The 18,818-nt window shown below is 47.1% G+C and overlaps 1 protein-coding gene across 3 annotated transcripts in view; it reads right to left on the bottom strand.

Moving 5' to 3' along the window:
- Positions 1-201: 201 nt before the first annotated feature.
- Pka-C3 (Protein kinase, cAMP-dependent, catalytic subunit 3) overlaps positions 202-18,818 on the bottom strand; it is a 142,784-nt gene continuing 124,167 nt past the window's right edge. Inside the window, exons 3-9 of one of the 3 annotated variants that reach the window (XM_089544584.1) lie at positions 13,363-13,626; positions 9,796-9,906; positions 9,528-9,650; positions 7,575-7,670; positions 6,663-6,720; positions 5,300-5,377; positions 202-4,066 (exon numbers count right to left, since the gene is read on the bottom strand). In XM_089544584.1, the coding sequence (XP_089400710.1) occupies positions 3,923-4,066; positions 5,300-5,377; positions 6,663-6,720; positions 7,575-7,670; positions 9,528-9,650; positions 9,796-9,906; positions 13,363-13,626 (874 nt within the window). In that variant the 3' untranslated portion in view covers positions 202-3,922. The remainder of the gene's footprint in view (positions 4,067-5,299; positions 5,378-6,662; positions 6,721-7,574; positions 7,671-9,527; positions 9,651-9,795; positions 9,907-13,362; positions 13,627-18,818) is intronic. The other 2 variants (XM_089544585.1, XM_089544586.1) reach the window with 2 other exon arrangements.

Below are 18,818 nucleotides of genomic sequence, written 5' to 3'. Positions count from 1 at the left end.
TTCGCTTCGCTTCGTCTTCTCTCCCTCCTTTTCTCTACAATTAGCGAAGAAAGCCCTGTTATACGAAGCAAGCGAAGCGCGGTAAGCTTTTCTTTATCCACTATTCCCACGCGATTTGGCGGCAAAATTTTTCTGGCCGCTGCTTCCTCCTACTAAGATATACGTATGACCAAAGTAGTTTCTCAGCATGGTTGCCCCCCCCCCCCCCCCCTCCTCAAATTTTACATTAGCATGTCTATACACGACCTGGAAGATGTCTGGTACCTTCATTTTTTCTCGACTCTGTCCTCTTTGCCACCATTATACATGACAAAGCCTTCAACAGGCTTTCATTGCGCAGTGACGACATAAGAAGGGTTTTTAATTTGCCCGTCGCCATTTCTTTTTCTCGTATTCAGCCGAACGTCACTTTTTTTTTTTCTGTCTAGACTATGCCATATTATTTTTCTCCCACGTATGTCCCTTATACTGGAGACTTAAAAGCTCGTCGAGTGCCTGCAGCATCAACCCGCCGCCTTCGTATTTCAAGCAAAGGACGGCAATTTTATTTTGTCTCTGTCAGTACGGATTGTCACCAGAATGATTAAATTGACGGCAATGTACTTGAATGCTGAAGGCACGTTTCAAGCGCTGTTATACATACGCCCTTTTCAGTTTTTTTTTTTTTTTGAGCTCATTCAGTTATGTTTCTGTGGAATGTGCCTTGCGTTCCTGTGTCGCGTAAATTCCTTATAGGCGTCTTTTAACCCGTTGTTGCCCGTTTTCAAGACGCAAGTGAGTTTTTTACAGTCTGAATGTATCCAGTCTGAAGTGAGTTTTTCCAGTCTGAAAGATCGTTGCAACAGCCAGTTTTGTAAACACGGGAGCCGGATATTTCACCCCGCTTAATACCCACAAGCTGCTTGCGAACATGACGAGCTCGGCGCATAGGCAAAGTAAAGCTGTGCCTTGGCGGGGTCGTATAAACGCGTACAAAGAGAAAATAGGGCAGAGCCAGCATGGCAACCTTTAATCACCCTAAAAAGGATAGGTTGTTGTAACCAGCAGTCGATTAACCACGTGCAGGTTACTGCAGCGTGGCTCACTTTTGCCTGACACTTTATATACCTTTAATGGAGAAGCTCAACCCATAATATACAAATATCGAGAGAATTAAGGAGCGCCCCTTCAAACTGTCGCTCTTGCTCTTTTACAACCAATTGTTTGCTCCTTGTGTTTACAAGTACAGGCAGCTTCAGTCTGAAATCGAAGCGTCAGTTGCGCACACAAACGAATTTCATTATTTGTACATTGAACTTGAAAGTGCCTGATCGGTTTCCTCCGTACCACGGGAAAGTATTTAAATCAAGGGAAGAAGTCAAACTGACACTCGCACTTCTGCAGTTGAACGCTCATGAATTGTTCTCCGCGGTTCAGATTTCTTTCTCATTACGCTTGTACCTGTGTCGTAAGGAAAATGCGCAACAGTCGTCCATGATTGAGTGTAGGGACTTCTTCTACTCTAGTCGAGCGTCTCTGGCGTCTAGCGGCTCGGGCATCTGTTCGCATTTCGGTTCATCGCGAGAGTACGCTTATCTCCGCACGTGCCGTGTGCAGGTTATAAGTCATCCGCAAAACTTGTTACCTCAGACTAAAACCACTCGATTTCCATTTATGCGCCAGGCATAATATGTCACAACGCCTGAGTGAGTCATTTTTTTCGCTCGAATGTTCGTGATGCACGTGAGACTAAAAGCCAGTCAACGTAACATGCATGAACGCGAGTGTGCCTGCTTGAAGTTTATCATGTGCTCTAGATTTTCTGGCGTGTCCTTCAGGTGTGTAAGTTTTCGCTGAAGCGCAGCTTGCTATTCTGAATACAAAAATAGTAGTCGGTAGCTTATAACACCCTGTTGGATGAGTGGCACATTAATCGCGCATCTAAGCACGCATATCTCGCCTTGCTTGACAACGACCGGATATACTTGTGTAAATGCCAGGCGAAAGGATCAAGAACCGCTGCCATTTGCATGGCAGTTTGGCTTTGATCTAAAAATTGACGGTCTTGAATAAGGTACTCCCAAAATAGTGAAACACGAAGAGTTGATGTTTGTATATGGCCTGCAGTACAGATCCGCGTTGACTTCAGCAAACTGAGAAGAGTGAAGACCGCGCGCTAGATAATTTACAGCTTATTCTCTTATTGTATACCAGCAACACTCCTACCAGCTACTTTTAAGTGATTTTTTTTTTTCTGCGACAAGTTTGGAACGAAGTGCCCTGAAAGCAACATGTCGGACAAATAAGCACGCCTAACTCCATCATTTACCTACAAAAATTGGCACATACCTGACACGCAAAATGTCAGGCGAATTATGAGAACAAAACCACGGCAAAATTTCATTTTTTAATCTCAATTTTCGCACCTCAAAATATCGGAGGTTTGTTCGCATCTGGTGTGGTCCCTTACGATAGCTGTTACGCCTGCTTCCCTGGAGCTAAGTAGTATTTCCTAATTACCTATTCACCTCACTTAGACACATATACCCCGTTCTTTTCTTTTTCAGCGACAGCACGTTTTTTTGTTTGCTTTTTTGATGCACACTTTCTCTACTTTCACCATTGATGGAGTGATGGGCATTAGTGACGTCGAAAATTAAGCACCGAAGCGACGTACACGCGCAATTATCAAAGCAAGCTGTTTCAGCTCTAACTAACAATGCAATAGTGCGCTACGAAACTGACCAGAACATTCACTCCGAAACACAGAACAAAAAAAAAACTATACACTCTCGTGAACAGCAAGGCGCGAATCTTTGTCAGGAGGCCTCGCCACAAGCGTCAATGTGTTTCTAAAACGAAGGCTCTCTATACGCACGTAACCACCTTCGACGTGTCCAAGGCTATATAATGCGGCTCCTAAAAACGAGTAGTGGCACTACAGACTAGAGGACAGAAACAACCCTATAAGTGACTAGACTAATATGAGCATGTCTGAAACGCAGCGCTTTCGTCACACAGCGTGGTTTCGTCGCGTCTTCCTCTAAGCGCCCTGCCGTCTGGCCTTGAAGCGGTTTTTCGACACACAGACACCTTTCGATATGCTGCGAAATGACAGCTAACGACTACTTGTTGTTCGCTGCTATTCTGCAGCGATTATTCCTTTAGTAGATCCAAGTGGTCGCCATCATCTACCTTCCAGTGGGTTCACAAGTTCAAAATCCAAGTCTCACAATATTCTGCGCAGTCTCGGATGCAGTCAAATCGGCTTCTCACGTAGCTAAATAAAGCACTCTCTATGACGATACAAGATTTAAATATGGCGCGAAATGTTTCCCATTCTGCGCAGGAGGCGTAACAGTGTCATATTTCATCTCAACAAGAACGAAAGCTAATGCGAAAAGAAAAGGAAATGAACAACGCGAGCTAGTGCGAGCGTAGTGAATGTCCTCTGTCCACTACTACACAGCAACAACATTCATCAAGCTAGAGCAGCCAAAAGGCTGGCGCCGGTGATCGCAAACAGCGGCACAGCTGTAGAGGTTTCTGCAGATAGACAGACAACGCCTTTCACAGTCCAGCATGGCCTTCGTTCATACCCGAGCACAGCCGGCCTGCCACAGTACAAGAACTGTGGTGGACACAGACCAGCGGTGATCATAAATGACAAAAGCGGGCGCTGTCGGCGTGTTGTAGATTCCTGCGTAGAAGTGGCTGCCTGTAGGCGACAGACGACGGCGCTCAGTGACACAACCTTCCCGCGAGAATAGTTACAGGTCGCACTTCTCTTCCCTAACTGGGTCGCATCCGTCAGGTCCCCGCATCCGCTGATCCAGTTTCCGCCGCTGGGTTGCGGCGACAACCAGGCGGCGTCGTAGGGAAAAGTAGCACAACCCCGTTTTCTCCAAGTAGATCACGCAGGAGGCGATCTTGCTCGGTGTCTTCAGAAGTCGTCGAACGTGTCCACCTCCTTTTCGCTGTAGGACGATGAGGACGAGGTAGGGCGCTTCTTGAGGCCGTCCCGCTCGGGGTAGTCGTCGAAGTTGCCGGTGTCCCCGTCGTGAGACACCTTTGGCACTATGGGCGGCTGTGCGGCACACCGTGACAGAGGTTGTACGTCGTTGCACGTGGTTCGGGCAGCAGGCGTACGTCACAGTGAGAGGAGGAGACCCACGGCCACGTGCGGATGGGGTGGTGGTGGTGGGGAGGGTTAGACCAAGTCCCGTGCAAGAAAAAAAGAGAGAGGAAGAGAAAAATAGGGACAGGAGAGAAGGAGTGAAGAGAAACAGAGGTGAGTCAGTCAAAAGGTTGTTAAGCCTGGAACTCTTAGTACTAAGTACTCCGAGAGTGAATAGTTAATTAGAATGCCAAAAAGGTTCAGTTCATCGCACTGACAAAGACGAGGAAATACGAACACTACACTTGTCCAGCGTTCTCGTATTTTGTTTGCTTCCTCTCGTCAAAAAAGAAAAACAGCAAGCAACAGTATCCTGCCTTAGAGCTGCTATCGCCTATGCTAAATTTGCAAAAAGCAGAGCACGTACTTTGCCGGCGTCCTTAGTGAAAACGATGGAGAATGAGGCAACCCTGATTTTCTTGAGAGAGACCTAGCGAAGTTTTTAGATGATCGCGTAGATTGCCTTAGCTTTATCTCGTTAGCAGACAACCTTCTTGCAGGAGAGCTCATGGCACTTTTAAAATGGCGGATGCTTAAAGTTAATTTGCTCCATTAAATTGAGGCCTCTGCTCCAAGCATCAGTAGAGAAACAAGCACAGTCACATCGGGAAGGTCCGAAAAAAAAAAAAACAGAAGGCGGTACCTGTTTGCAGGAACCGCATCTGTACTAGTGTCTCCCTTTTCCTTATTTTTTATGTTAGACTTCCAATGGCAGTCTATCTGTGGTTGACTCATTAAATGTACTGGGGCAATTAGCTTTTCCAAAGCAGCACGATGAACACTGCAGTCGCACACGCCAAGCTCTAGAACACCTCACGGGCATTTTCTTTTTACCACATTACTCTGTCGAATTTTTTTGCTGGAGTTCTGAATTAACTTATTTGCATTTCGACGCGCCGAAGACATCAAGTTAAATTTCCCATGCCGCGATTGGACGCGCCAAAAGTCCTTCCTAAACCTAGGCAGTGTCGTTTGGAATTTTGCGCTTTGAGACTGTTGACTCGCGCGCGCATCACCAGCTCTTCTTACTGGAATGACTCCAACAGTTCAAAATCCAACTGCTATAGTACCTCTAGCGAATTACGTCCTCTAATTCATCGTGTACTTGTTGTTGACAATGCGGGGGTTATGTGACCTGCTCACCTTGAGTTTCTTCTCGAGGACATCGTCCCAGTTGGTTCCCTTGAACCACCTGTGCCGTTTGACATCATCGGCACCGTTCTGAAACGAGAAAAATGTAAGGCGCCATTGCAGACTAGGGGTTCATGCCGAATTGCAAGGACGATACACGGCAATACGCAGTTCTGATCTAGCATCAGATAAAGCCGAAGCGCCGATTTAAGGTACTGTGCCTCGTCTGGCAGAGCGAATGTTTTATTCTTTACATCGTGGCTGTCACGCCGCTATAGAATCAGTTTGATTCCTATTCAGCTCATTTCATTGATTGCTTAAATTTGATCTTTACAGGGACAAAAGAGACAGTGGTACTTGGAGAAAAAGTCGGTGTGATCTATATGAAGCCTTATTGTGGGCAATGAGCTTGACAACTTTGTTAATGAAAAGCTTCGTCATCAAAACCATTACCAAGCTTTCCAGGTTTTCACTTTTCACTGAACAGCATGTCAAACACATAAAAAAAATCGCTCCAACTGACTTTAATATAATAACTATAAACCGCTCAAGCGTAAGCAGAATCGCATTTCAAATAACCACTCTCTAAAACTGACCAGTGACTACGTTTCAGCTCGCAAATTTAGGCGATCACACATTCTTCATTCTATGCAGGCCATGAAAACAAGATGATGAAACACAAAGACCCCTTCTCCCCACCCCACGTAGCTGCCGCTGCGTCGAAGCACTGCGAATACGTCTTCATATGAAGCGTTTTTCCGGTGCCTTATGCCAAAGACACAAACAATTTCGGCCAAAACTAAGCGAATTTTGCTCCAGAAGGTGATCCGTCGAGTAACCAAATTAAGCTGTCTCCCAAAAGGGTAAAGAACTTTACTGCAGCTACAAATATTTTCGATAAAGCATCGATTAAACACAGTTCCACGATTAGCGTCAATTTTCGGCACAAAATATTACACAAAACCAAAGCTCGTGGCTGAAGTGCATCGTAATTATGACAACTCAATAATTAATCATAACATGCATTCACATATTCTCTGCTGGTTGAAGCTAAAATAAATTAGAAAATCAAGCATGAACAGACAGCCCCACCTATCCCGAGCCTCGAAACAACTGAGAGTACATTAAAGTAAGCTGCATGATAATCGACAAGGGAGAAGATGAACAGCTCTCATGCTGCGCACAAGAGTGAGTAAATGAATGCGAAAATAAAGAGGTCAATGAACGAACAGAGCGATCAATATTGCAACTCAATGGGACATAAGCTTTGACACCGCATATTTTTTTTTTCCTGTGAGATAGATGGGGAGAGGCTACGGAGTAATTATTCAATGTAAGAGCTATTTTAATCACAAGAAGAAAACGAAAGGATTACCTTCATGCTTCCCAGCCTTTTTGTCCGGTCGTTCACCAGGAGCTTCTTTATCAGGTCCCTAGAAATAGCGGATGACACAAAATTAGTCGTTAGTAATTATCGCTCAGCAATAGAGCGCCGCACACCGAACCATTTTTCACAGCAAGAACCATTTTTGGAAATGGGAATTTCAACCAAGCGCATTAACCCACCATGACATTTTTTAATCATTTTTTTTTTTTGCTAAACGCAAACAGGATGTTACGCCAGAGCACACCAATGGCATGGAATTCCTCCAGCAGAGGATATTAAGCGACCTCTGCATTGCGGCAAAATATATAGCGGCGATGTTCCTGTTTGGGACGCAACAGGCAGTACTTAAAGCAGCATTAGCCGCCACGCACGCGGAAAAGATGGAGCATATGTGTGAAGAACATAAATGTGAGGTATATGCGAGTCCGAAAGTTCTACCTTGTGTTCGCTGCGTGCTGTTGTGCGGCGACGTTACTCAAAAATTTATTGAGGACTTTCTATGCAACACGCATCGTGTTAGCCTGCTGTATCAAAAATTAGAAGGACGTTACATGATAGTGTCACGGTGTTTTGCGAGATCGACATCACTGCTGCAGATAACTGCACAAGCTGCTTGTTTGCCGTGCTATGGGCGGACGGTTACTGTATAGAATCAATGCTAAAGGGTCGACACGGCCGATCCATGGCTAGGAAATGTGGAAAGATATAATAGGAGAGGCACATCGTCTCGACATCGAAGGCAGGAGATGGTACTCAAATGCGTGACTATGTGCTTGAAGGAGAGGACAAAGAATACTCAAAGTGCAAAAGGTTTGAGGCGCATTTCTCCGATATTGAGCGTTTGCCTATCAGCATTAAGAGTATTTCTGCGGCTCGCTTCGATCTCAGAGAGATACTCACTTTGCCACTGGATCAATGTGCCTTGGCCACTCCACTTTTCCCGCCAAGATTTTCTCGTAGATGGCAAAAGGGTTGTCGTCGAAGTACGGAGGGTACCTAAAGAATGAGAAGTGCACAGCGCGACGTTACTATCCGGAGTTGCACTGCACATGTCTGTGTAGGGCATCGCAACTAAGGCTTAGCAAATATGCACAAGATGCAAACTTTTCCAGCAGTGGCAGCTAATGATTGTTGCTTCTCATTAAGCGCGAAAATGAAGTCGATCCTTGTGCCGACGAAAAAAGAAAATTGCAGCTACAGTCAAACCTCGTCATAACGAAACGGCCTGTAACAAAATAATCAATATAACGAAGGAATGGCGATTCTTCCTGGAAGCTCGGGCAACACGGGCTATAGCGAAGCTATAAGAAGTAATGACCAGGCCCCTTCAACTTCGTCATAAAGAGATTGAACTGTATATTCACACGCGAAATGGTGGATGAAGATGCTGCAGACGCGTCTTGACACCAATCCCCACTGAACTTCATTCATTCATTCATTCATTCATTCATCCATTCATTCATTCATTCATTCATTCATTCATTCATTCATTCATTCATTCATTCATTCATTCATTCATTCACTCATTCATTCAATTCGCCTTCGCTTACGACTTTGTTTCCTTCTTCCAAACTAACCTGAATAACATTAATTTATAGCCTACCCCACTAATTAAGCCGCCGTGCATAGAGCGTACGCTCGGGTCATTGGTGATCTTTACTATTATCCATGTGTGCTTAGACCTTGCCTGCTGCGGACGCAGAAGTGGATCCGAGAAAACGTGGTGCAAGTCAAAGAATGCAGTTCTCCATTAGAAATTAACACATTGCTATCTTTAACTACACTTTTCTTTTTCGTTTGAACGAGGGCTTAGTTTTAATTAGGGCTTTCACAAAAAAAGAAAAAAAAACAATGCAATAATGTCACTCTGAGCCAGGCGAGTATATCTCCGCATGCTTGGTGTTTTGATGAACGAAGAAACGACGTTAGAGTTTTTTCTCCAGAATGTTTAGCAAGCCAGGATATATGTGCAAATTCGCTGGAATCGCGGTGTCATTTACGATCATTACATCAAGTCACACTTTCCCTCATTGGCTATTTTGAAGCGTAGATGAAAGCTTTGAAGGCATCAGTTTCAAATTGGGTCTTGTTGCCTCACTAGCGACTATGCTCTTATATCTGTTGCCAATTAACTACTCTTAATGCACCATGACCATTTCTTGTGCTGGACTGGAGGAGCTACTTCTGTTTCGTCTGCACATAGTAGCGCCCTCTTTAGCGACGCTGATTGCAACTGTTTGCTCAGTAGCGCTTTAATCAGCACGCTAAAACTTATACCTACGAAGCAATAAAAAGAAACGGAAAAAATTCAGGGGGCCCTTTGGCACTCTAAAGTGCTGCAAGGCGAAAAAGCATTTTCTGGCGCACTGTTTGTGCTGTACTAGTGCTTTATTTGACTACGCACTTTGACTACACATTACAACTACACACTTTGACTGCCGACTTTGACTGCTTCTTTAGCACGGCTTTCTCTCTGCTTCGATGAGTTCAGTTGTATCCATGGCTCTGTTCGCAGTAATGAGGTATGTAATGTAGTCACCCACGGACACCTTACGCCCCCTGTCGGAGTGAACAACTATTTTATTAGTGTAGTTGTCGTGCGCTCCAAAAGGGGGCGCTAGGCATCCGTGGGTCCCCTCATTACTTCGAATCCGCGCACTCTAATGTCATAACCATTTCGACCAACCGAAAAGCGTTACACCTCTGCTGACAACCTTCTGTCGACAACGATGAGGCATTAAAGGCTTTCGCCTTAAAAAATCAATCGGAACATTGCAAGCAGGGCAGCACAAGCAAACACATGCAGGAGACACGAGGCGTGCTTGCAAAGCCAGAGATAAACGCAGTACACACCCAGCCAGCATCTCGTAGATGAGGACTCCCAGTGCCCACCAGTCGACGGCGCGGTTGTGGCCCTTGCTCTGGATAATCTCGGGAGCCAGGTACTCGGGCGTGCCGCACAGCGTCCACGTCCTGCTTTTTGTTATGATCAGTTAGTGAGGAGGAGTAAGAACAAGAGAGGGTTACACGCCACGCAGTCTGGGAAACTAGCGTCGTTCCGTCTATGTCCGTAAACCCCGCATTCTCACTACTTCGCTGACCCTAAGGGTGCCGGATTCACCTAAGTGACTCCTCTGAGGATTCGTCCCTTTCGGCAGCCACCCGCAGCGGCGGCGACTGGCTCCTCAATCCTCCGCAAAGGGCCGCGGCTATCGCCAGCAACGGCCAGTCGCTGCGACGCAACATGGACGAAAGGAACGACTGATCAAAGGAATCGATTAGAGAATTCGGCAAAACAGCAGATGTATGACAACAGGGGAAGTATTGGTTAGTATGGAACGACACGTTAATATTGTGCGTAAAGGTAACATTTGGTTGCCTCATAAATGCGTAATGAAAAGATTAAAGCGACACTCGAAGCCTTAACCGTAGCAAATACGCCTACTTTCGTGTCATAGGCTTTACAAATTTTAATCTAAAGAGACCAAGCTATTCATCTTTGAATAATTCATATGGTTAGCTGAAAATAACAAGAATAGCCTTCAGGTTAAGGTGATAGCAAATGAATGAGGACATCATAGAGAAGACAAAAAGAGCCACTTTCGTATTGTACACATTGTGTTTTTGCGCTTCACTAAACGTTTGAGTAATGAAATTTTGGGATTTCTGTGGAAGCAGCCGGCTTATGAAGGTTACGGAAATATTGGTGAGCGGCGGGAAGTTATTCGGCAGGTTACAATCACTCAGTGAGCATCTAGTACTACGCCGTAGTTTAGGACAAGTTTTTTGAGAGACATTACTGAGTGAGTCAGTCGGTATGCTGGAGTTTCTGACAAGTTATTTGGCGCGTTATACTCAGTCGTCATCCAGCACTACGCAGTAGTTTTGAACAAGTTATCTGGCTCGTTATTCTGAGCCAACCAGCATCTAGCGCTACGATGCAGTTTACGACAAATTATTTAATAGCTTATACTGAGTCAGTCAGCATCTAGTAATATGTTGTAGTTTCAGACAAGTTAACTGGAAGGTTATAGTGAGTGAGTCAGCATCGAACACTACATTGTAGTTCCAGAGCTGTTTGGCAGGTCGTACCCACCCAGTCAGCATTCAGCACTACTTTGCAGTTACAAAGAAGTTCTTCAGCAGGTTACAGTAAGTCAGTCAGCATGGAGCACTACATTGTAACATTGTAAATTGAAACACAACAGCGAAGCATGCACAAGGCAAGGTCTTGTTAGTGCACCCATTTAGCCTGTCGCTAATTACTTCACTTCCCGTGATGCGGAAACATTCCCTGAATAGCTATCCAGGAAGCGCCTGCTCAGAACTGCAGCAGGAAACACCCAAACGAGCAGCGCGCTGTCTCCTATTTTATTTACGACATCGTGCCCCGCTTTCGTGGAATTTGCCCGAAAGAGGTTCTCCTAAAACGACACGTGCATCCTTCCTGCAATAGATACATATGTGGCTTAAAAGGCCAGAGAGGGGTCGCGTGTAAAAAAGGCAAACATGACCTCTCGAAGCGCAGCTTAGCTACGGTTGCTTAGTGCTTGCATATGCTGCGCGTTCGTAAACACGGCGTCCGCTTACACATCCTGCTATTTATGCCTCGCAGGCTAGAAGAAGCGAAGCAGTGCCGAGCTCCGATGAAAACCCTGAGGATATTAATTTTGCAGCATGTATACGCGAACGTTGCGGGTGTAAGCATAAAAGAAAATGCCCTTAAAGCTATTTGAGAAAGTCTTGCCTGAATGGCTGAAAAAAATGACACGAACAGCAGCACAGTTGTGCTGAAGTCAAGTGAACCATTTTTTTTCTTCGGACAGCGGCAAAGCGCTTTCGACTTCGACGAACCCGACAAGTTCAAGTTAAACGGAGCTATCCAGAGCCAACAGCGTGTATTTTAAAAAAACGGAAGCATTTTTTTTTTGTTTCAAAAATAGTTCGCTTGGTTGTTTCGTGAACATAAAACTGGACGTATTCTGCTACCATAACTTAAGACCGGCACTTTGAGACCATTTTTCATCGGCAGCATTCTTTTAAGCAGTATACATATGACGTTGGCTGAATGCTAAAAACAGGCAAATGCGACGGAACCGCATTACGCCGATGTGGGGGCACTGTGGTCACCGCGCACAAAGTTTGCAAGCTCTTGGATTTCCAAGGCCTGTTTCCACCCACATTTCGGTGGAAGGAAACTACGTAAATGCTCGCGTAACGAGGTTTCCGAGCACGTTGAACAATGCCGGGTGGTTGAAATTAATGCGAAGCACTCTGATTAAGAAACCTTCATAGCGCTCTCTGAACTATGGTACGGCTATATCACAGTTGTGGGATGACTGTGGTATTGTAATGACACAGCAATGGCATGGGAGGAGCACAGAGTGGCACGCCAGTAGCACTGATACGTCGCGGTTAGAGCACGTCAAACACTGTTACTATTACACTGTCGCTTAGTCCAAGCCAGCGAAGCGGCTTTGTCGTACACATAGCACCAACAGTTCCATGATTTTACTCGCCGAACCAACAGCTCGCGAACTCGTTGCTCTCCCCAGGCATTACTGTATACTTTTTCTCTCCACACGCAGTCCCTATAGCACGCAACGTGCGACTACAGGACAGACGCAACGAGCAGCCAGGCTTTGCTAATGACTCCTATGCGGCACAGTGTTCTGGACAGTACATCATTGGCTGCTCTCCGAGAAGACTTCGAAACAATTATGCCCTGTCGAATAGCGCACTCCTCGAAATGACTTTCATCCACTCACACTCACCTGTTTACTCGAGTTGTTGGTCCACAAAAGCCGCGAGAAACGGAATTACCCAACCAAGAATTTCTGCGCCGCAAATGTTTTCCAAAGGCTGCCCTCTCCTGGAGTCGCAAGAGAATTCTGCCCTCTTGTAGCTTTCGCGTTCTCAAAACTTCTGTGACAAAGCACGGAAGGAAATTGGGTTTCGTTAGAATAAAAAACATTGGCTGGCGGTTTAGCACTGCTAAGCATGAAATATTATGCGAAAGCACAGTTTCTTGCATAAGGACACCACCGCGCACACGAGAGCGCGACTGAGGTGTGCACTGAGCCAGGGTTATGCTGGCAGTTATGCAGTACTGGCAGTACTGGCAGTTATGCGTGTGTTCAACTTTTTAATCTCCAATGCCAATCTACTCAATGTAAGCCGGCGGCCTATGCTCCAGTGCCGCGTATAAGCAGCAATGCTGTCAACGCCAACGCGCATTGCTCTGGGTGCCGTGCTGCCGCAACGTTGTCCACGCCATCACATGCAGCGCACATCTCTTGTCACTACCGCCACATAGCTCAAACCACGAAGATTAGTTTGTTAGTAGTATTAGTTGATGAAGAAGGCGATATGCAATGTACGATGCGAGTGTGTGTCGCAGTTTATTACGAGGTGTTATCGGCTGCGGCGATAGCCTAGTGCTCTCGTGCAGTGACCGGCGAAGCTGATCTTTTCGTGTCGCCATGGGTTCGGATGCCAGTCGGCAATGTTTCGTTTATTCATTTACGGTTTGCCCAAGGTCACCCTCAAGGTCAAGCTCATCTGTTTGACATCGTGAAGTAGTGCTTTTGCGCAGTTGTGAGGCACGAGGGAGGAAAGGCGGGCACCACAGTAAAAGGCACAGCGAGCAGGGGCAAGGGGGAAGCAAAAGGCGAGGGGGAGCACAGACCTGTCGTGCAGCTTCTTGGCGAAGCCGAAGTCTGTGATCTTGAGGTGTCCCTCACGGTCCAGCAGGAGGTTCTCGGGCTTCAGGTCCCGGTAGACAATGTGCATTCGGTGCAGGTACTCCAGGGCCAGCACGATCTCGGCCGCATAGAAGGCGCCCGTGGCCGACGTGAACCGGCCCGCGTTGCGCAGGTAGGTGAACAGCTCGCCGCCCGACACGTACTCGAAGAGCATGTACAGGCACGTGGCGTCGTGGTGCGTCCACGACCTGCGATCAGGCAACACAGGCGATGCATCTTTGAACTGGAAAGGTCAACCGGACAGTTGGGTATCCGGAATTGGGGAAAAGCGTTTCATGGCGCCCATATACGAAGTTTAATACCTCTTTTTTTCGAACTGACCGAGAGTAAGGATGAATGAACATGATAGCGAGGCAGAAATGTCTATAAATCAATTTGTTGGATGGACGGATGATGTATTTCTATGGCGCAGGGACATCTGCGGCCAAAGAGCGCCATGGCACAAGGTATTGTCGTCTTCTCAACGTGGGGTCAAAGACCCATTTCCCAAGAATTTCACCCTATAGAAGCCGAGTACTAGGCAGATAAATCAGTTTGTTCTAAGAAAAACAAAGGCGCAGTAATTGTCTCATCCTTGGTGGGCACATCGACCCCACCATGGGGAAGAGATAAAGGAGGGATTGAAAGCGCCAGTGTCGACTTCTCTTTCATTGGTCCTTTGTCTGTTTTGCGCTGATCCTCAAGATGAAAAAAGGAAAAGAGAAAAAAGCGGCTGCAGTGGAGGCTCCGGATTAGCTCGGGCAACCTGGGGTTCTTCAACGTGTACTTACATCGTACAATAGAGGAATTTTGTAGGTGTCTTTGAAATACCCACCTCCACAAAACACGGCCTCTGCATCTGGGATTTGGCCCCGCGTCTTCTTGCTCATCAGCGGACCGGCATAACCACTGAGCCAGCGCAGTGGATAGAGGACAGAGTAGCAAATTTTGTAGGAGGCTAGAGGGGACGCGCGCGCTTTTTGTACACAGTTAGCGCTGGAATTCACTGCGGTCGTACTGTGGACCGCATATGCCTCAAAAGCGTGAATGATCAGGCATTACGGAACACAGGATTGGCGTCTTGTTTACTACAAATGTACATGCAACAATACAGGTGTCGCTGTGAGTAGTGAGGCGCGTTATGCTCAGTGAATACTGTGATTCCTCGCACTGTGAGGGCCACAGTTTGACTTTTGGAGTCTTCAGAACGGCAACCGGAGCATTCGCATCGCACCAAGACCACGCTTAGTGGGCATCCACCTGGCACTGCGTTTTAATAGCTGCGAAATGTTCCTCAACGAGCTGCGGCATCATTTCCTGCGACACGAAACGTTTTCCTATTAGACGTCCGGTCCAACGTCACCCACTGGCCTGCTAACGGTACACCGTGTAGCAAGCGTAAAAGCGCTGCTTGTTTGTCATTACGGCTCCAGTTCCCTTTGAGGATGTAGTGCGTTTGCTCTTGCCAGCTCGACACTGACCGCTGATTGGTTGGTCCGTGAGCTGTCTTAATATATGTCGGTGACAGTCAATGAGCAAGAGAGCTCGAGACTTGATGAACACAGCGTGCCGGTGAAGGATTACACATTTCCGGCTTGCAGGGCTGACTGCAAGCCGGAAACAATATATTTCATATAATAGGGAAGGAAGTCAGAATACGAAAAGATGCTTCAGAGCTGGCTAGTTTGGCGTGAGTAAAAAAGAAAGTACTCATTTTAAGAAAGCAGCGCATGCATGAAAGCGAAACGCAAACGAACACGGCTGGCGCTTCCAGTGCTCAAATTTCTTTCATTCTCGTTGTTCTTTTGTGTGTGCATGATGCCATGAGGTGCCGTTTAAGCTTTCGGCTAACTACTTTCTAATCCTGGCATTTAGTGAACCGGGAGGACGCCGACGCGTGTTTATGAAAGCTTAATAGCGAATAGACCGTGACGATGACGCAAAAAGTCTGTACGAAGTCTTTCTGGTCACTCTATCTCATTATGACCAATGTAAACTGACCATGTCATTATTAACCGCACTGGGTACACCTGCAACAGTTATGTACTGGAACAGGCTTAGTTCGACGAAGAGATGACGGTCTTTCGAAAGAGTTGCGATTTAACAGAAAACTGCCCTCTTTGGTCGGCTTTGTTGCATGCAGCAATGCCTAACAGAAAAGCCCGTCTTTCAGCGCACGCCGTTTTACAGCAGTCTAAATTTCCTATAGCAATTTCTTTTTTCCAATAGCCTCCGGCTCTCTTCCAACATCCCTCGCATCCGGTGGATCTATACATTCAGTACTACAAGCCAGGCTGCGGCCACGCTTGGCAGCGCACATTCCTTGCAAATTGAGCAGACCGCAGTCTGCACGCGATCAGCGCCGAATATGACACAAACAGACATCGGAGGTGAGTTACGATGTTGGTATGATACCCACGTTGGCGCCATGACGCCCTTTATCCGGTACCATAAGTTAAGGACAACGCAGCGAGCTATGGAAAGAAAAATGATAGGTGTAACGTTAAGAGATCGGAAGCGGGCGGAGTGGGTGAGAACAAAAGCGCGTTACTGATATAATAGTTGAAATCAAGAGGAAGAAGTGGGCTTGGGCAGGGCATGTAACGCGAAGGCAAGATAACCGATGGTCCTTAAGGGTAACGGAGTGGATTCCAAGAGAAGGCAAACGTAGCAGGGGGCGGCAGAAAATTAGGTGGGCGGATGAGATTAAGAAATTTGCGGGAATATGGTGGCCGCGGCTGGCGAAGGACAGGGTTAATTGGAGAGACATGGGAGAGGCCTTTGCCCTGCAGTGAGCGTAGTCAGGCTGATGATGATGATGATGATGATGATGATGATGATGATGCAAAACCCAGATACAAGCCTCCTCCCCTTACCCCCACCCCCGTCAAACACATACACACAGATACACAGATGCAGCTTCCTCAAGATCGGAGCGCGGGCGTTCTCCTTTATACGAGGCCACTCGCAGGACGAAACTTCTCAGCAAGCTTTCTCACAAGCCCTGTACACACTTCTCCTATGGAGGACGCAGTGCATTCAACCTCGGCTTAACTTCATCCCCATCTTTTCCCTCTCTGAGCGCACGTGCGTAGGCGCTCGCTTCCTCTCTACGTCTGTCGTCGAAGCACGTGCAACCTCCGCTTTGTCGGCTTCACCCTTCCAAGTCTCATAAAGTAGCAATGACAAAATATATCCAATATCTATCTGTCCAGCGTTCACAACTTCAGCAAGCACAAAAAGAAAAAAAAAGAATGGCGAGGAGGCTTAAAAGCACAGCGCAGCGGCTTATGTTTTTCTTTCTCAGCAATGCATCTTCTTTCTAGCCTTTCTTCTTTCTTTTTTTTTTTAAACACGGGTCGCTCCGTTCCGGGAGTGCAGTTAAGCCCGGTCAACGCCTGGGCTTTCAACGCGATTGGTAAGAGAGCGCGTGCTTCGATCACTGTCCCAAGTGGCGGGGAATATATCCCGCTGAGAAAAACGTAGAGCCCCACCATCCACTCTCCGGAAGATTGACCCGCTCGCACTTTGCGCTGCTACTTCGTTCTGCTGCTGGCGGTGCTGTTGCTGTTGCTGTCGCGTTTCCGGGTTTCCAAAGGGCGCGCGATTTCTCTTTATTTCGGCGGAGAAGCCGCTGACAAAACAAGCAGTCGCCTTGGGAAGCGCGAACTACTACTAGCGCGTTTCGCAAAGCGGCTTCACGTGCGGTACGAGAAAAGCGAATCGTTTATCCTAGCAAAAGAAAAAAAAAGAAGAAGAATCGCGACACGTGGCGCACCAGCTTGAGCTGCCTTCAGGGAAAGAGGTCTTCATTCACGCATACTCTTCGAGCCGGACGTCGCTTTCATTGAAAACAAGGTTGTGTTCGCCGCTTTTGTCTCCCACGTGTTCCTGGGAAGCTTGTGCGTGGGTGTGCGTGCTTGTGCGTGTCTAAATGCTAAAGCCAAGAAAATACTGCACTGTGTTCCACGCGCGCACGCACACGCGCACGCACTCACACAGACAATCCGTAAATGATTCACTTTGCTGTCCTGCAAACGGAACTGCCTTCGCAGCTGGGGTATATCATGTAAAATGGTAAAATGTGCGCGGTGAAAAAAGGCGTTGTACCCATGGAGATGAGGGGGATTGACCGCACAGGAAAGGAGACAAAGCTTCATCTTAGCGCTCAGATTTACCCTGGCGAAACAAAAGGAGCCGAATGAGGAAGAAAAGGATGGGGGGAGAAAGAAAAACTACAGCGTGATCTGCGCCTCTATAGCAGGGAATCCTTATGAAATTAACTTGAGAACGACGGAATGAACGGCCTCGTAGCTGTAGCCCAGCTTAGCCGCGCCCAAGGATAGTAAATTGGGTACTGACATAAACAGCATTAAATTTTGGAAAGCAATTTGCAGGAAAAGTGCGGAGGGAGCGAATCGGCGACCGAACTGGAGGAACAGCTGGGTTTACAGTACTTTTTACTTTTGCGCACTTGAGGCTGAAGATGCATGATCGCTAGTCCCAGCTGGCACGCTAGAAGCTGTTCGTAATTGTGAAGTTAGTTCCCAACTGTCCGGCACCCCGAGTATAGACCCGTTGGTTCTTGCGATTAGCGAGCGCACGGGCGCTGGCCGCTCATGCAATGCATATCGCTGTTGGTGAATTCCGTCCAATAATCCTAAACTTGGCAGCGTCGGAACATAGCGCTGTAATGGCTTGGTATTAGAATGCCGGACATTATACCGCGCACATGCCAAATACTTGCTGCAGCGACTGACGCGTGAAAGTCGCTCATCTGGAGCAAGAGAACTGTCCACAAAAAGAGGCGCTACAATATGACACTTGCTTGGTATCGGGCGTCGCTAGGTGCAATACATCTCCACCTGCAAGTGAAGCACTTCCTTTAAAAGAGCTAAAGTGCTTCGGTTCCAAAGAACCAAGCTCAGAGTGAATCATAAAGTGCTTCCTGGCCTTCACCTTATTGTTCACCAGACAGCCGTGTACATCTGGCACATAAATGGTGGACGCAGTAGCGCCGAGTTCATGCAGCAGCCCAGCGACCAATATGGCGACGCCTAGGTTAGAAAGGTGTACCCAGAGCCGTATATTCCCTTCGAAGGGAATATACGGCTCTGGGTGTACCCTACACAATGTAGTGTGAAGTTAAAGAAGAAACCTCTTCCGCTCCACTAATCTACCGCGGGTGCGGGTGTACCCTGCAGATAGTAGATGAGTCCAATAGAGGAGGACTCCCCGCTCCACATAAGTAACGCAGGTAGGGTGTACCCTACAGTGCAAGGCTGCTGGTGCCTTTTGAGACGGGCGTGCTTTTGACAACGTGCCATGACAACGTTCGCTAGGAGTACGCCTAAAGGCGGCTGCCGGCGTGAAGAGGTCCTCGAATAAGCAGAGCTGGATT

This window comes from Amblyomma mixtum, chromosome 5, assembly GCF_055824585.1.
Source record: "Amblyomma mixtum isolate Tamu chromosome 5, ASM5582458v1, whole genome shotgun sequence".
NCBI lineage: Eukaryota > Metazoa > Arthropoda > Arachnida > Ixodida > Ixodidae > Amblyomma > Amblyomma mixtum.
The sequence above is the reverse complement of the archived record's forward strand: the minus strand, read 5'-3'. Positions and strand labels throughout refer to the sequence as shown.